Source organism: Danio rerio, chromosome 3 (genome assembly GCF_049306965.1).
Source record: "Danio rerio strain Tuebingen ecotype United States chromosome 3, GRCz12tu, whole genome shotgun sequence".
NCBI classification, from domain to species: domain Eukaryota; kingdom Metazoa; phylum Chordata; class Actinopteri; order Cypriniformes; family Danionidae; genus Danio; species Danio rerio.
This window is the reverse complement of record NC_133178.1, coordinates 60920249-60939091: the sequence shown is the minus strand read 5'-3', so window position 1 is coordinate 60939091 and position 18843 is coordinate 60920249. Positions and strand designations below refer to the sequence as shown.

The 18843-nt window shown below is 40.5% G+C and overlaps 1 protein-coding gene across 3 annotated transcripts; it reads right to left on the bottom strand.

Annotated features, from left to right (window-relative positions):
• Positions 1–653: 653 nt before the first annotated feature.
• On the bottom strand, positions 654–17698 carry LOC101884593 (5-hydroxytryptamine receptor 3A-like). 3 transcript variants are annotated; one of them, XM_073945173.1, is made up of 11 exons: positions 17297–17357; positions 17098–17210; positions 16962–17024; positions 16745–16878; positions 16394–16438; positions 16127–16233; positions 10980–11149; positions 10704–10831; positions 7539–7749; positions 2644–2793; positions 654–2565 (listed from the first exon to the last, which is right to left on the bottom strand). In XM_073945173.1, the coding sequence occupies exons 3-11, from the start codon at positions 17014–17016 to the stop codon at positions 2240–2242; spliced, it is 1326 nt and encodes a 441-aa protein (XP_073801274.1). In that variant the 5' UTR covers positions 17017–17024; positions 17098–17210; positions 17297–17357; the 3' UTR covers positions 654–2239. The 3 variants fall into 3 exon arrangements, with proteins under 3 accessions (XP_073801274.1, XP_021326572.2, XP_073801275.1); XM_021470897.3 differs by having other exon boundaries at positions 654–2562; positions 17297–17356; XM_073945174.1 differs by having other exon boundaries at positions 17098–17698.
• Positions 17699–18843: the final 1145 nt, after the last annotated feature.

The window sequence follows — 18843 nt, the reverse complement described above, 5'->3', positions numbered from 1 at the left end:
AAATCAAAAAGTTACGAATTGCCTTGAGATTGTGTTGGCTAAGCTTAATCAAGAATCACTGATATTTAGATAACTCGTCATTTCATCTTAATACAACCAGTTAACTGAACCTTTAAACTACAGTGCACAATAATAACTCACCAGTAGAGTTTCAAGAGTTCACACTTAGCTGATGATTGATAATAAAGCCTGTTTGGTATGCTGTTCCAGGAGAGAGCCCTGAGCTTATGAGATCCTCGAGCCCTGGGCTCCCTCCCGTTTGCAGGGCGAGAGGGGAGTTTGAGCTCAGGTAGATCTCGATGATTCCCCACGGCTTATTTGTAGCTAAGTAATGGATAAGCATGACTGAGGAGAGGTGTACTTGATGAGTGCTTGCCTATAAATTTTGTGTGTTCAATTTACCTAGGGTGCAGGTTATTTGGACTGTGGGAGGAAACTGGAGAACCCAGGGAAAACTCCCAACAGAAATGTCGTCTGGGGGTTGGGGGAGTATTGAGATAAGAAGACTCATTTATAGTGAGTTAGGAATCATCTGATTGGATAATTGATCACGAGCTCATGCTGGAACAGCTGAGAACAATCATAAGCACGTGATCCTTTCGAAATTTGTTTATAAATAAACTTCATGAAGTAAAATACTTTTATTTAATCAGTTGTTTTACAGTGCATGCTTTACATTCGTTATGTTACATGTTACAAGTTAGCAGACAAGCAATCCCAAGTCAGAGTTTGGAGAATGTGTGTATATTAAAGGGCACTTATGGTAAAAAATCTACTTTTCAAGCTGTTTGGACAGATCTGTGTGTTGGTATAGTGTATAGACCGTCATACTGGGGTGATATGAACACACCCAGTCCTTTTTTTTTCAATTTAACTACAAAAAAAGGGTCGGCCAATTGGAGCTGTTTCCAAATCGACCCGCCCACCGAATTGATTGACAGCTGCGCGCATTAACATGTTCAGGTAGTCGCGTGTATATGTCAACAAGACCAGGCAGACATACGCAAAGCAACCGGGAATAAAAGGTCTGTTCTGTTCCCTAGGATCAGCAATCATCATCAAATGTGATTAAGAGTAAGTTTCACATGTTTAAAGTGTTTTAAAACAGAGTATGTGTGTAATTAATTACAGCGTTTTACTTCAGCTTTACTTCATCAGCACAGCCGTGTGTCAGAACAATTATAAAAGAAGACGCTTCAATCCCGGTTTGTGGAAGTTAAATCAGGTTTATATTTTACATTAGCATAACAGATATCCACACAGTACTTGAGGTTAGCCTTAGCTAAGCTAAGTGCGCTCTGTCTGTCTGTCTGCCTGCGTGCGTGTGTGCTTGTGTGTGTGTGTGTGTCATCTGCGGTGTGCGTGTGTGTATCTGTGTGTGTGTGTGTGTGTGCGCGCGTTAACTTTGTAACGATATTGTGTGTGACTCATCAATGCAACTTCACAATACTGATTAGTAAAGGTTAGTTCTTACTGTAGTATCTCACAAACGCTACGTGAGACCTTCTTCCTTTAAGTCTGTCTGTTGTCTGACGCAGCTGAGGGAGGAGGCATGTAGAAACAGTTGGCGGGAAAGACTAGGCTTAAAGGCGCAGTACGACAAAACCACCCCCTGCTGGAAATCAGTATAAAACAGCATCTTGTAAAAGGTATAATGAAAAATCTGTTGGGTATTTTGATCTGAACTTTATATACACATTCTAGAGACGCAAAAGACTTATATTAAATCTGAAAAAAGTGGTAACTTAGGTGCCCTTTAAGACAGACAGAAAAAAAGTTAAAATGATTAAAATCCCATTATGTTCATGGACATCACATCACATACCCAGATTCAAATCACCAATATGTAGATAAACAAATGATTTCTTCTTTAAACATAATAATTCATTCATTCTCTTCCCTTCGGCTTAGTCCCTTTATTCATCAGGGGTCGCCACAGCAAAATGAACCGCCAACTTATCCAGCATGTTTTACACAGCGGATGCCCTTCCAGCTGCAACCCAGTACTGGGAAACATCCATCCACACACATACATTATGGCCAATTTAGTTTATTCAATTCAACTGTACCGCATGTCTTTGACCCCTGGAGGAAACCAAAGCAACCAGAGGAAACCCACGTAGAATGAGGAGAGCATGCTGACTCCACATTGAAATACCAACGGACCCAGCCGGGGCTTGAACCAGTGACCTTTTTGCTGTAAGGTGACAGTGCTAACCATTGAGCCATCATGTCACCTTTAAACATAATAATCTGTATCATTAATATTATCATCCATATTTATTAGTCCAGGAATAAAGTCAAACAATTCTTCCTTATTCCAGATATTCAACTTTTGGGGTTTGCAAATATTTGTTGTGGTGATAATGACAACACAGATGATGTAAATTATGTCAATGAACAAAAAAAGCAAGAAACAGATTGCGTCCAAGCGGTCAACAAAGGCTTCGTTGCTGTTTGCCTCTTGTTCCTTTTGGTCCACCCTTTCCAGAAACTGCACTATTTTCTGGATGGAATCCATCTCTGTTTCACTTGGGGTTTTTGTCACAATCGCACCAGCATCTGCTAACGGAGACCATATGACTGAACACAATTCCGAAATGTCTGAACTTTTTTGCGTTCGCATTATTGAGTATTCTTTACCTTCATCTTGATCCAGATGGGTATTTTGTCCTTTCTTTCTCTTTAAACATTTAGAATTTAGGATGCTGTCAGCAGTCGTCAGATGTGTCAGCACTACAGACATCACCATGCTCAGCACCAGATTAACCAGACAGAAGCAGAAGTGATAATCTTTAAAGCAAAAGCCAGATTACAACTTAGTATACATTTGTGTGAAAAAACCCTCAGCAGTGCCTCAGGGTTCAGTACTATGCACAAATCTCCACACTTGCATCAGATATTAATGCAATACCATATTTTCACTAGGCCATTGGGAGAAATCATTGATGCTTGTATGGTTATTGGCTTGTATCACGTAAGAGGAACTTATGAGCTGACCGGCTCACAAGATCCTTATCATTTTTAAACATATCAAAAAAGTTTGGTAGCTGTTGGCTTTAATTTGTGAGGTGTGTGCAGTTGCACAAGTCCACCTGTCAATCCATCTGAAACTGACCAATCAGGAGGGCAAACTAACAGAACAGGGAGTGAGTGAGGTGTTATGGATGATGTATCATGCATGATAGAGTCATCAGGCATGAATGAACACCTTTAGCTCTTAAAGGGACACTGACCCAATCTTAAATTTTTTCAAGTGCAATTGTGGACTTGCAGACTTAGGGTGTACTCACACTAGGCAGTTGTCTTGAACCATGCTTAGGCATGATTGTCCCCGCTTAAGTCATTGATGATGGGGCTGTTTAGTTTAAGAGAAGTGCTCTCGCTCAGTACAATGTAGATTACATTAGTTAAAAATTAAAGTCACCATGTTTCACGCTTACTAAAAGTGGCAGCTGTCCTGCAGTGAGGGGTTAGTTTCTTTAAAGGGCACATAGTTTACCCCTTTTTTATGATATAATATTAATATTCTGGTTCTTCTGAGTGTGCCAGTTTAGGTTCAGTTCAACACACAGTTCAGATGTTTTTATTAAAATGTGTTAAAAAGTGTCATGTTGGGGGCGTTTACACAGTTTGCTGTTTTAGGGGCATGTTGCTTCACAGTTTCAGCTTCCCGCCGAATGAAACAAGGGGGCGGAGCCAAGAGCTCCTACGCTCTGCAACCCAAGCTCATTCTGAAAACATAGCACCGCGGACGTTTCTGGAGAACGCGATTTACGTGGCTGGAGGTACGTAAGGCCGCGTTTAGTTTTTTCCGAGCGAATGCTGCGGGGCGGTGTGGCACCGGATCGAGTCCGGGGAACAGCGGTTCCGGAAATCAGGTAAGACGAAAAACGGAATCCAAAAAATAAGGGCGAGAACGCGGCGGGATCTGAAAACGCGGTCGAAATCGAAGACTTTTGCTTTTTTTTTTTTTTTCTGGACGGCTATTGCGAACTTTCACTCGCGTTTAGGGAAGGAGAAGGAGGAGGAAGAGGAGGGCGGCTGAGTCGGCCGATCCGGCGGCTTTTTGCGCGAGAACGGCGTGGGCGCGAACGGCGCGTGCTCCCGAGAGGCGCCCGAGACGCGAAAAAGCGCGCACAGAGGCCTCTCGCGGATCCGCAAAAACAAAAACCGCTCGAATACGTACCTCCCGTGACGTAAATCGCGTTCTGCAGAAACGTCCGCGGGGCTATGTTTCCACAATGGGCCCGGGTTGACGCTCTGTGTTTACAACAGACAGGCTGACAGACAGAGAGAGAAGCTAAGCTATGCTAGGATGAGCATTCAGCCGTACATGTTCGACCCGGACACAGTCCAAGCAGAGAGTACAAAATCATTTGTGTCTTTGAAACATGAAGTGTCCCGAATCGTCGCGCCCCTCCAGAACTCTAAACACAAGCCTCCACCAGGGCAAACACAATGGCGCCATGCCGAGCCGCTGACCCGAAGCTCCGCCGTGTGCACTGCGACAGAAACCCACGCCGCACACAAGCCGCTGACCTGAAGCTCGGCCACGTGCATCACGACAGAAAACCTAGCCGCGCCGCTGACCCAAAGCTCCACCACGTGCACCGCGACAGAAACCCATACAGCGCTGAGCCGCTGACCAGAAGCTCCACCGCGTGCACCCCGACAGAAACCCACGCCCAGAACCCCAAAATGCACGGCGCCACGCAAAAGGTACAAGCAATAAATCCGATTAGATCGAAAATGTGGAGAATATTGATCTTGTGTTGAGCCCAATGAGCTTTTCATCAAAAAAATAGAGCAAGGGTGTTCCTTTAGTGATATCGCTTTGACTCACATGCTAAAAATGGCAGAAGTGCAACAAGTAACTGAGGATATGATCGTGAAGCGAGGCTGTCAATCAATATTGGTGGGCGGGGGGACCGCTCTCCTACGTAAAGTTGCGGTCGGTCTGAAAACCGCTCCAATTGGTCCACCGTTTTTTGTTGTTAAATTGAAAAAAAAAAAAGACTTGGTGTGTTTATATCATCCCAATATGACGGTCTATACACTATACTTGCACACATGTCTGTCCAAACAGCTTGAAAAGTAGATTTTTCACCATAGGTGCCCTTTAATAAACTGTGACAGTTCACCATCATTGAAAAGTAAGAATGATTAAAAAAATCCACATGAAACAGTTCCGTAAAAGTTCCGTTGGGTTTTGAGTTTCGCATTTTGCACTTTAACCCCCTGGGGTTGAAGACCGCGTATACGCGTTCTGACAGGTTTTTACCTCATTAAGCTGAAATGAACCTAAATTACACTTTCAGTTTTGATCGTACAGATAAGATCAATACATCAATCAAATCTGTTAGGTGTCTAGTTTTTAATGTGTACACTCAGCACAACAACAAACGTGTGTGCTTTTGCAAAACAAGGATAATAAACAGTGTAGGCAATCTGTCTTTTCTCTCTCTGTGAACTGTTTTTAGAAATGCGTCAGTAAAATGTGCTGAAACTCCGCGAAAACAAAACACCAAGAGATGAGACACATATCTTTAGAAAGCTTGAAGTGTCTACTTTTAAATGCAGCTATGCATGTTGAAAACAAATACTGTTTGATAAAGTAATCAGTATGAAACCAACGCTATGTCTAGTTGCTCAGTCTGAGCTTATTAGAGGTAATGCGACCACGCCCACGAGGCTTTGATACTACAAATAGCCTGCATGAGAAGCGCGCAACAGTAGACTGTGTCAGGAAAAACACGTCATTAAACTGAACTGAAACTCAGCAAACACTCAACAAAGAAATACCAGAGATGTTTCTAAAGAAAGCGTGATGTCTGCTTTTGCATTACCCATTCAAATCGAAAACAAATAATCCCTTTCATGTAATCTGTATAAAGTAAGGATTGGTCTGGATTCTCCTAAACATCGACAAAGAATTTACTTTCTCCTTAGCGGACGAGCACGACTCTGGTGACATGCGCATGCATTTTGAAGGACGTCAAGACCAGGGGTGGGCAAACTCGGTCCTGGAGGGCCGGTGTCCTGCACAGTTTAGCTCCAACCCTAATCAAACACACCTGCTTATAGATTTCTTGTGATCTTAAAGACACATATTAGCATGTTCAGGTGTGTTTGACTAGTGTTAGAACAAAACTCTGCAGGGACACCGGCCCTCGAGGATCAAGTTTGCCCATCCCTTGTCTAGACCCAGCAAAGGACAGAATTCCTGTCGAGTAAGTCTTTTTTTCTAACCTTTATTTTTTATATGAAATATGTCCTTACATAGTTTCATTGCTATACAAAGTGTATCCTATAACATATAATGATAAACATAGGCCTATATAATGAAAAATGTAATTTTATATGAAATAAGCAATCATATACAAGCATAGCACACCTAAGCCTAACCTAACCTCGCTCTGGCACATCTCTTATAACCGGGCCAGGGCCGGCCAACTTAACCACACCTGGGCTTGATTCGGAGCACTCATTCTTGTCAAACAAACTGGGAAAAAGTGGTCACATGTGTCTGGGAATGGTTTGGATAGCCTAGTGTGAGTACACCCTTAGAGTGGTTTCTGTGTGTCACTTAAGTCCATGAAACCATAGAGTGAATATTAATTCAGAATGGTGCCTGTAAGGTCCTGTTTTTGGCTGCTATGCCACCTCAGTGTACACTTCAAATGAGCCCACACTGAGAGCTCAGAGCAGACTTCTAACCAGTCAGTCAAAGCAGCATTGAATCATGAAAATTAGGACTCAAATAAAAACCACAAGAGATTAATGGACCATTTGAGATTGGGTTGTAAAGAGTTTAACTTTAATTAAAGACTTCTGTTCCAGTTAAAAAAAGGTTTTATGAGCGTTTAAAACTTCCAGGAGTGATATTGGTCCCACTTTATATTAAGTGGCCTTAACTAATATGTACTTACATAGGAATTAATAATTTGTTACAATGTACTTATTGTGTAAATACATGCATTTACTGTGTACTTATGCTTGATTAAACACATGTATGTAAATACATCTGTAATTAACTTTTGTAATTACATTTGTAAATAGACTGTGGACCATCCCTTTCACCTTAACCCACCCTTAAACCTACCCATGCCACCAAACCTGTCCATAACCCAACCTCTATCCCAACTCAAAAGCACCACAAGTGTTCTCAAATACATTATAAACACAGTAAGTACATTGTATTTACTTTTTGATGTGAGTACATAGTAGTTAAGGACACTTAATATAAAGTGGGACCTTGATATTATATTTTCTGTAAACCCTACAGACAAAATCCAGAAGCACGTCATCACAGGATGCATTTGAAATGTATATATAGGCTGACATGGATTTAGTAAACAAATAAATAAATAATACACAAAACAAGTGTTGCTGGTTGCGACTTATTTCACAGCAATTTTTAATATGTTCAACTTGTGGTTGACCACTCGTTCAAATTATGTTTAGGTATACATGAAGGTAATGTTTTTCAGTTACCCATGGCAACAGTGAAAGGTGTTGCCTTGTTTTTTACTTACGGAGGAGAGGGCTGCACGCTCCACCGCTGGACAGACGATCATTGAGGATGAGGAGAAACATGGTGAAGCTCAAGACCAAGGTGACCTTGAGGTTGTTGCGTTCTCCTCCTGTAATGGGCAGAGAAAAGCTCACCAGGTCTGCCAGCATTATTAGTATACTGGGAAGGATCAGGGTCACAACAGCACTGAAAGGATTGATGGATAATGTCACCTGTTAACAGATCAGGGAAAGAATATCTTAATTGAACCTACACACAAACACAGATGGATATCTTTACTGAATTAGAAATAATACTTTGTTGTACTATTTTAATAAAAGGCAGCGTATAACCGTACGTTCACACCGAAAGCGGCGAGAGCGTCAAAATAGCCGGAAGTCATTCATTTTCAATGAGAGCCGGCGGCGATAGGCGACGATAAACGGCGAGGAGCAGCGCGGCGCGTCTTCGCCGGCGTGAGCGTCGAGGAGAGTTGAAATGAAGTCAACTTTATGGTAATGAGCTATGACGCGGTTCGGCGGCAAGCAATCAGAATAAAGACGCCCACCGCTTGATAGCAGTTCAGGGAACACAGACCTGTGAACTTTGGTTCCGACCACAGTTGTTCCCAAGGGTTTGATTATTGCGGTCGCCGGATTTCCAATTATTTACAATGTTTTCTTACAGGAACATACATTAAATAAGTTACTGGCGAGTTACTGATGTTCATCAATGTTATGTAAATTTATCTTTAAAAAGCGGGAATCTCACGCGATGTGACAGTACAAAACAGTACTGCTGCTTCAGGATATTTCAGACATATGGACACATATTGGATAAATAGAGCAAAGCCACACCACACGCAACTTGATCTTCCATTGTTATATGAATTTGATAAGAAGTGTGCAACATTTTCACGCTAGAAACATGTTTTATGCAGGAATGTAACTGATAATGCTGCAACGGCTCCTTTAAGTACGAGATCAATGTAGCGAGTTTTGACGCTCTCACCGCCGAAGCTGAAGGCAGACAGCGTTGTCGCCAGGGCGGCCAGAGCGACCTTGGACGCTCTCGCCGCTTTCGGTGTGAACGTACGGTAAGAAACTTCTAGAGTTAAATAACCCAGTTGGGATTCCTTGCGGAAGTGTTTTTAGACATGCCAAAGATGTCACCAGCTGTAGGGGCACCAATGAGTGGACACAAAGCAAGTAACCCTACGATGCAACAAGTGTGCTCTGACTGTGTACCAGTAGTTTTGGTATAGAAAGTGGGTGCTCTTAGGATGCTAAACACAGCAGACTCCAACATCTGAATAGCAGAAATGAGTGTAGGTTTCAAGTGGTTGTTTCGCGCTGCTGTAAAACTATACACACTACACTATAGACATTACTATCCGTGGATGAAAGAGGAGGGGGGGGTTGTTGTTGATGTAACTCTGGGGGCCCCAAAACAACAAGGGCCCTTAAAATCGTGCTAACCTTCCCCTCTCTAGCAGCACTCGTGACTTTGTATATACTAAAGCAGTGGTTCTCAAACTTTTTTTCATCAAGTACCACCTCAGAAAAAAATAGTCTCTCCAAGTACCACCATAATGAGCAGTATTGAAATACGTAGCGTTGTAGACCAAATTAAGCAACTACAGCTCTGCACAGTTCAAAAACGTGTCAGATTAATTACTATTATTAAGAATATTTATTATTGTCAGCCACTTTAAACATTATAAATAGTCTAAACGTTAGGACTTTACTGTGCTTATATGTAAAAAAAACAAAAAGAAAAAGTAAAAACATCAACATTTAAATTAAAATGTGCTTTAAAAAGTTAAAAATGGTAGGTTACTGTTCTTAAAAAGTAAAAAGAAAACAGCTGTACTGAAATGTAAAGTATTAACATATAGTATATTTGGGCTATACGTTGTCATTTTCAAATACAAATCATTTTGATAAATTTTGAAATATATGTAGCATGTACATATGACATATTTGATTCCTCCGCGTGCCACTAGAAGGAAGCTCGCGTACCACTAGTGATACACGTACCACAGTTTGAGAACCACTGTACTAAAGTGAATAAAATAGCCTTGTTGGTGTTTCAGTGAATTTTGTTCTCAAAAAGCAAAAAGCTTCTAAACTTTAAACCCATTTTTTTTTCCAGTTTCCTTATTTTTATTACATACAGAATTATTTAAAGTATAACACATTGTTATTTACAATAACTGTGTGGTTTTAAATCATAGGTATATACATTAGATGTTGCCTACCCTGTAGTTGTCTGTTGGAACGAATGCGTCAATGGAGCCGCCATTTTGGAACAGGGTAGCGCTCCTTTGAAATAAATGAGGGACCAAAGTACCGTGGAGGACTGTGGCCATCCAAAGCCAGAGATATACACTTATACACATATATCTATGATCGTGAGTTTTCCTGGATGTTCGTATGCAATTTTTTTTTTTTTAAATTACGAAAGTTTTAATTTTACATCACTTTTCTACATTGATGGATCAGTGATTGCACGGGCATTCCTGACAAAAAGCTTGTGTTTGTGTGTAAAGAAATGTTCTATCCACCCTCCCTGTTAAATCTGATCTAATCCGTGTCCTGAAACACACCTCCACTCTTGCTTTCACTTCTCATACTGACGGAGGGAGCGATTCGCTTGTGAACGAAAGCCCCGTTATGAACGACTCGTTCACTGGCCGACAATAATACAAGTTTCTGGCACCGCAGCATGTCGTTGTCATATTTCTTTTGCATTGTTTGCTGATTTAATTCAACAAAACTAGCATAAACTGAATATTTAGTGCGAGTTGGAGCTAATTTGCCGTATGGTGAAGGCAGTAAGTGACTGTATTATCATCAATAATGTGACCTGTTGAACACAAAAGTTCAGAACATACAAAAACAGAAAAAAACTTAATATTACCTATGAAATGTTCTGCCTTTGTGCTTTGTTTTCTTTGTTTGCTCGTTTCTACACCTGTCGACAGCGCTAAATTCCCGCATCTTCACGTAATAACACTGTCTTGACTAGTGCGGTTGAATGACACTTGTCCTGGGAGCACTGTACCAATGTGGCGCGCTATTGACGCATGCTCAGGGTCCCTATGCGATATCTACTGTATATATCTATGATTTTAAATAATACTTTATCTCCTAGAAAAAATAAGGGGATCAAAGTCCATAGTTACCGAGAGATATCTGAGGTACTGAAAATCTGAATCTGTAGTTATTTCCACTTTCAAAGCATTCCATTCACCACTCTGAGTATTCCCGGACATAGATATGTTATTTGAGTGTTGAAGTATGAGCCCATAACCTAAATCAACACATACAAGAATATTTAGTGTGTTTTTTTTTACTTTGTTTCATTATTCAAATATCTTTTAAGGATGTCAAGGAAGAACTTCTCTAGATAAAAACAACAACAGTGGAAATCAATTCACAAAACAAAAAGGTCAACTTACTGCTTTTATTCCATCCGTTGATGGCCACAGGACAATCTCCTGTCACAAAGGGGTAAGTGAAAAGGTTGATGTCACAGCTCACTGCTATGAACAAGATAACAGCATGGTCCACAGTTCCTTCCACCGTCACCAGTACATCTTCTGTTTGTGGCTTCATGGTTACATCTATCCTGGTTGTACAAAAAGAAAACACAACATTGCTTATCTTAGGGTGTACTCATACTAGGTACGCTTGCCTTGAACTTTGCAAGGGAGCAATTGTACCCCCTTCCCTCTCTCCCGATGGCCCACACTCGCATTGCATTTTTTACCTTCTGAAGGCTGATTTATAGTTCTGCATCAATCGCACGCGTATCCTCCGGCACAGCCTGTGTGTAGTTGTGTAACGGAGGCCAGCTAGTGAGTGCTGTGCAGGTAAACCTCACTCCTTTGACCTCTAAAGGTGCTCTGGCGACAGATGCTAGAGGCCATGGTCTTTAGCCTCCTTGTTAGAGCAACCGATTCTCAAGCGGAAGGTCGCCGGTTCGAAACCAGCTTGGAGAGGGTTGAGTGGCGTACGACCGGCGGGGTTACATTGGTGCCGTGACCCAGATGGGAGTGAGGTTTAGGGGGTGAGTGTAACGGAGGCCAGCTAGTGTGTGCTGTGCAGGTAAACCTCACTTCTCTGACCTCTAAAGGTGCTCTAGCGACAGACCCTAGGGGCGATGGTCTTTAGCTTCCTTGGTAGAGCAACCGACTCCCATGCGGAAGGTTGCCAGTTTGATAATAGCTCGGAGCGGGTTGGGTGGCATAGGACCGACAGGGTTACATTGGTGCCGTGACCCGGATGAAAGTGAGGTTTGGGGGGGTAAGTGTAACGGAGGCCAGCTAGTGTGAGCTGTGCAGGTAAACCTCACTCCTCTGACCTCTAAAGGTGCTCTAGTGAAAGATGCTAGTGGCCATGGTCTTTAGCCTCCTTGTTAGAGCAACCGACTCGCCGGTTCGATCCCAGCTCGGAGCGGGTTGGGTGGCGTAGAGTCGGCAGGGTTACAGTTGCATAGTTCTCCCCGTGGCGGTCGCTGATGTGCACCTCTCTAAAAATTTAACTACACGTCACAATGACGTGTAATGCAAGCTCTGTGATTAGTCAGCTTGGTAGCCTAGATGAGTGTTGCGTGAGCCCGATGGAGCGAGTGTTTAGAAGTGTGGAGTCCCATTAAGGAGCTCGAGATGGAAACTGTTGCTTTGTGTTTACCTCATGATAAAAGTTGTTGCGCGTCCGCCGGTTCCCGTCTCAAAACAAGGAAGTTTGAAAAACTTCTAAATTAAGGTAGTGTTAAAAAAAAACAAAACACCAGCTAGTGCCACTCACTGCCAGCTAGTGTCTTAGAAGTGTTATTGCAGAACAACACAAACAGCGAGCAGAAGTATAAATGCACGACAACGCGCAAGTTATGCACCGTGGGTTACATCAATCACTCGAAGCAGAAGTATAAACCAGGCTTGAGCCCGAGCATGCTAACGTCATTGATGATGCTTTAGTTCTGTTGTTTTGTATTATTTTGAGTTGTTCAAGATGTGGTGACATGCAGTTTAATATTTTGCTGAACAGATCCAACACTTTTACCCAAGTGGCAACCTCCCACTTTCCCTCGGAAAGCCAATACGGAAGTAACTAAAGCTGCAATTCATCGACTCGCCTTGGGGGGGCTGGCTCCAGGAAATCCATATGATTTCCAACTGCAATAGTAAACTGGCCATTTTTACAGCTCATAAAAACATGTTTACAGCCTGGTACAAAAGAGTGCATAAAGCTTTGATTACCCCTTTTGACAACTGTGAGGGGGTGAATTTTTTTATAACTCATCTGTTTCGTTTTTATTAAGTTTTATCAATGCTGTGACAGCTAGGTCACATCACCACAGCTGATTCTGGCTGTATACCCGCTGAGCTCGGCATATACATCGTGTTTTTGTTTTGTTTAATTTTTTTTTACACAGTCATTTGCCTTTTGGACTTATTTCCTGCAGTTATCAGATACTATAGCATGCTGTGTGCACAAACCGTTCAAATTGCCTCCATTTGAAATTATATACTTATAAACCATATCTATAAATGTATTCATTTTACTAAATGATCATGTATCATTTAGACCTGTAAAGCACTCCAGAATCTGACAGATTGACCAGCTGTAGGCTATAAAACAGTATCTGAAACGTCATACAGTGTTATGCCTGGATTTCAACAACAGTCTTGCATTTGCTAACACAGACTATATTTGAAGTGTCTGGAAATAATTAGCATTTTCCTCCTGTAGAAAAACGTCATAACAACAATGTTTGCTCAATGTATTACAGCAGTGTTTTTAAAAGCCTAAACACTTTATTGATATAGTTTACAACCAAGCACAAGTTGTCAGAACACAAAACGAGTTGCAGGTAATGAAGTCTTTAGCTTTTCTCCCCAAAAAAAAGTCTGTCTAAAACCAGGTCTAAGCAAAATGCCAGAATGTGTCGGTAGCTCCACTCACGGTCAGCCTCTTTGCCCTTTTTTGGTATCCCACGGTCAATGTGAACCTTGCCTGAGTGCGATTTAGATCACTCACACTTGTCAAACGATCTGGGAAATGGGCTCAAATGTGCCACACAGAACTCCACACAGAAACGCAGAGGCTCGAACCAGCGAACTTCTTGCTGTGAGGCGACAGCACTACCTACTGCGCCACAGCGTCACCCCCTTCTATGGATGAAGGCTGAAATTAAACACACTGAATCTCTCAAAATCTCAACAAAGGCTCATTAAACAACTCCACAAACAGAACCAGCAGCTTCACGTATTACTAACCTGTTTGAATTCATATCTAGCAAACCTACAAAAGTACTAAGTGATGTTTTATAAACAAATTTCGTGAGGAGCACGATCAGTCTTTGACGAGGCTAATTCATCACACACACAATCATTGTATTATCCAATTAGCAAATTGTTATTAGTATTAGCAAACCCCTATAAATAGTCAAACACGTCATACCTCCATTTTCTCTCGACTTCAGCGTCCCTTCACCACCCCAACTCCACACTATTAAACCAGTTACCATTTTAATTCTGTGTGTGGGGGGTGGGGGGAAGTGGATTTTATACTCTTTAAAGTGGGACGTTAATCTATATATTCAAATTGTATGTGTATAATCTGCTTGTAGACTTGCATACCATTAAAACAATTAAGGTGTTATGTAGAGTTAGAAAGGGGAAATGGCAGGAGGAAACAACTAAGGGTCACAAAAAAGGGATGAAAAGAGAGTGGTAAAAAGCCTGAGGTGTCTCAGGAAACATGTCAGAGGTGGAATTTGGGGTCAGGGGTTAAAATAGGAGGGATCTTGTGTGACATATGAAGAACAAAGGAAAAAACTGTTGTAAAAGAGTGTTTAAGCAGGCCAGAACATGAGTGAGATTTTTCAGACAGAGATGCTACTGGGGGTCTCCTGAAAATTCTCCTTTGTTGTCGACAATAAAGTATACTCTTCTGATATTCATAACCTCCAGACTGAGTTTGATTTAGTGAGAGAAAAACCAAAAACCACGACACTAGTCACTGCGCTCGGACCCTATCTCTCTTTATCCTGATAATGGGAATAACACGAGTTAGGGTGTCTTCCCGAACTCAGAGCCCTCTCCCCGGACATCACGCCCAATACGTATATTCTATTCAGTCAAATATCTGTGAGTGTGAACTCGTGAAGTCAGTTATTGACAACAAAGCTTGTTACTTTTACTTTTCAGATCACTATATATTTAGTAGTTGTGTTATGGCAAGAAGGAAAACATATAATTATTGCAAACGTTTTAGCAGTTTTACTTCACTGAATGTTGTCAAGGATTTTAATCTTGTACTGCGATCTTAATGTTTGCATTTCACTTAACTGATAATAAAAATAACATTCTGTATATTGAAGGGGCAGCGGTCGTGTGTTAGGAGCACACTGAATGTCTAAATCCCTTTAGAAACACCAATGCAATCTCACGGCAATTCGTAACTTTTTGATTTAGTGGCTAATTCGTATGAATTTGTACGATCTAATTCTTACAGTTCAGTACGATTTGCACATTCAATTCAAATCAATTCAGCTTTATTTGTATAGCGCTTTTACAATGTAGATTGTGTCAAAGCAGCTTCACATAAATGGTCATAGTAACTGGAACAGTGTGGTTCAGGTTTTAGTGTTTAAGTTCAGTTCAGTTCAGTTTAGCTCAGTTCAGGGTGATTTAGTCATTACTGAGAGTTCAAACACTGAAGAGCAAATTCATCGATGCGTAGCTCTACCAATCCTGAACCATGCGAGGCAGTGGCGACAGCGGAGAGGGAAAAAAAACTTCACCTGATGGGAGTGAAGAAAAAAAACCTTGAGGGAACCAGACTCAGTTGGGCACGACCATTTTAATTTCTCCACTGGCCAAAAGTCTTGTGCAGAGCTTCATTCACCGTGGTTTAGGCTGGAAGATGGCCTCAGCGAAGACTCGTCTGTCCCTGGAGCGTCGCTGGAATCAGACTCATGTTCTCCACTCCCCACGACCATCAGCGCAGCAGCAGCTCAGGATATGGAATCCTTGGGATCATCACGTCGCTGGTGTTGGATCCAATCAGTGACTCCGCATAATCTGAGGACCTCGGGATGAGTATCCCCAGGTGAAACACCACCCAATGATGGTTGGGTGCCACCCCTCCTTTTTAAAATCGTACATTTTCGTACGACTGAACTCGTATGAATTAGCCACTAAACTGACAAAACGTAAAATAGTTACATTTCCTCATAAAATCAGGCTAGAAACACAGACCTCAAGATTCTGCGCATGAATCTCAGCAATGTTGACATGCTTCTTGATGTCTGTGTGTGTTTTGAGTTATTCAGATGTTCAATGTTTTTATAACCTGAACAATAAACAACTGAAGGCTCTCATTTATGGTTATTATTGCAGTTTCATCGACAGCACATCACCATTATTATTTACCGATAAAAAGTAGGTACCCAGCACGCCTCGCAAAATGAAATAAATTGTAAAAATTGAATTGGATGTCACCATTGTTGAGGTTTATATGATGATTCTTGTTGTATTTACTACATGATTTCTTCTTAATGTTAAATTTGAATACTGAATAAAAAGGGTTCACTTACGCATTGTCCAAAACAAGCCCAGGAGTCCAAATTTTGTCAGCTGGCAACAGAACTGCTTTCATGTCAGATATGTTTTTACCCCATGCTAGATCAGGATCTGTCCACCGCTAATGGGAAAAGAAAATATTCTGAAAACATTTTGACCATGGTAAAACCAATAATCTTTTTCAACATGCGTTATAAAATCAGGACTTGTGCTTTATAAACAGTTTCTGATTAGTTTTATTAAATTTGTATTTTTTTTTTACATGAAAGATGTGTTCTTACCATGTTTACTGTAACTCGGCAGCTCATTTGCATTTCCTTTGTATCCTAAACATGATGGCAATGTAGAAAATATTGCACTATTATAAAAAAAATATTAATATAATTTATCTCAAATTTAAATCTGGAAGTGAAACGAATAAGTAATTCTCAAAGATTTGAGTTCACATAATTCCAGTTATACACAAAATACACTTTCAATCCAGTTAAATTTTGATATACGGTAGTTGCGATTATGAACATGAAAATGTTACTGACTGCAAAGTAATTATTTACAATGTAGTTTAAATGGTTAATCATGCTATTTCATATGAATTGGTTTGTTTTTCAAGCATGAAAAAAATCCATACTTACAAAAGACAGAGTCTCATAATTCATCGAAGTGACGTTTACAGTGACAGAAGAGCTGCTTCCCTGTGGTGCACTCTTCATTTTTTTAGCAATGATCAAATTTGCCAAACACCGACTGTCACATGAAGCTGCCAAAGCTGTCAGATCACATAAACACAACTTTCTAAATTCCATGTGACTAATAAATTAAAAGTGATGTACTGAAGGAGACCCAGTTTACCAATTGATACTGAAAAGATGAGGAACGACAATGAGATCCTTCGTTGAAGAACCATTTTACTCCCTAAAATCAAAACAAAAATCTTGTATTTAAAAGTTTATTGTTCCTAAACATTTAAGAAACTGATCGTCTTTACCTGATCCTGTGAATGTGAATGAGTGTTGGGGTCTCCATCTGTCACCTTTTGTAGTTTATCTAAACACGCATCAGTTGGCTTTTTGAAGGCTAGAAGCTCACGTCATATTCACACTAGGACAAACACAAAACAAAGCCAGCTAACATTCAAATTCATCCCAGTTTTTGTGTAAATTTAAGATTACGAGATTATGATAGACCTTCGCTTTGGCTTCAAGGCACTTTCCAATGTTGTCAATAACCTCCAGGCCTTCATTTGCCTCACAATCAAACACAAAACAAGTCTTTAAGCAGACAAATAAAGGGAAAACTGGCAGAACATTCAGAGTCAATTCACATTTGCAAACTCTTTGTTTCCCTGATAATTTAGATGTGCCTAATGCCAGTAAACGCAATAATGGACTTATAAAAGCTGGACAGAGCACAATGGTTAGTCTACATCAGGAGTCAAGAGTTATCCTTGTTAAAAAGTACTCATTATTTAATCACCCTAAAGTCATTGACACTGAGGATAATAAATATTTGAAATAAGCCATTATTTTTGTTTTATATGCACACAAAAGTATTTGCATATCTTGGTAATATTCAGATTGAATCATATGTCATGTTTTCTGCATATGTTTTTGGCTTTTTTGTGCTTTTAACAAGTTAGGAACCCTGCCGTCTATTTAAAATAAAAGGAACGTTCAGATTTTACCAACATCTCTGCCGAAAAATCCAGCTTAAACCAGCCTATAGGCTGGTTGGCTAGTTTTAGCTGGTTGACCAGCCTGGTTTTAGAGGGGTTTAGGCCAACTCCTGGCTGGTTTCCAGCCATTTCCAGCCTGGTCTTAGCTGGTCAGGCTGGAAAATGACCAGCTAAATCCAGCTAAAAGGTCTCCCTTTGCATTGAACTCAGAACTTTTTACATTCAGAGATGTTGTTTATGTTCACACAGCTACATTACACATCAACTAAAGTTTAAAATATGATATCATAGTGGACCACCCCTTTAAGAGTTTGTCTGTACTCTTGCAGTCATCTTTATCAAGGTGTTTCCCTCGAAGCATACCAGCTCGGATATTAGGCATGACTAATGGGGTAACAAAGTATTCTCTGGAATGGCAAGTAACTTCTCGTTGGGCTGATTTACACTCATTAGCTTGAAGAAAGATAACATCGGGTTTAACTCCTAAAGTGATCCACTTCTTGATCTGATCTATCAGCTGAGGGTGAATCTGCTGAAATGCCTTGTTCAGAGGAATTATCATGTCCAATGTGCTGTGTATATATATATATATATATATATATTCTCTGCAATGCAACTTTGTAACCCTTCCAGTCCTTTCTTACTTAACAGGAGTTGAATGCTTTACATCCAACAGTTCTGTGAGGCTTCTTTCTAAAACCTTTTCAGATCTTCTGCAATAAAAATAATTATATCTTCTTTTATAGTCTTAAAAACTAGAGCAATTAGTGGTGTTGCTGATCTTTTTTGTTCTTGGTTTCTGATCTCTGTGATGAAATTTGCTACAGAGTTAACTAGCTTTAAAATTTGAATGGCAGGAGCGCGAGGTATAATACAACCCAGGTCTCTGGTGTCAGAGTTTAACCGATGAGCTACAGAAGGTTAATGAACCCAACAGTGAGACGCTTCCACAGTGGATTTAAAAAAATAATAATAAAAATAAATAAATAATAATAATAAAAATAATAATTATATATATATATATATATATATATATATATATATATATATATATATATA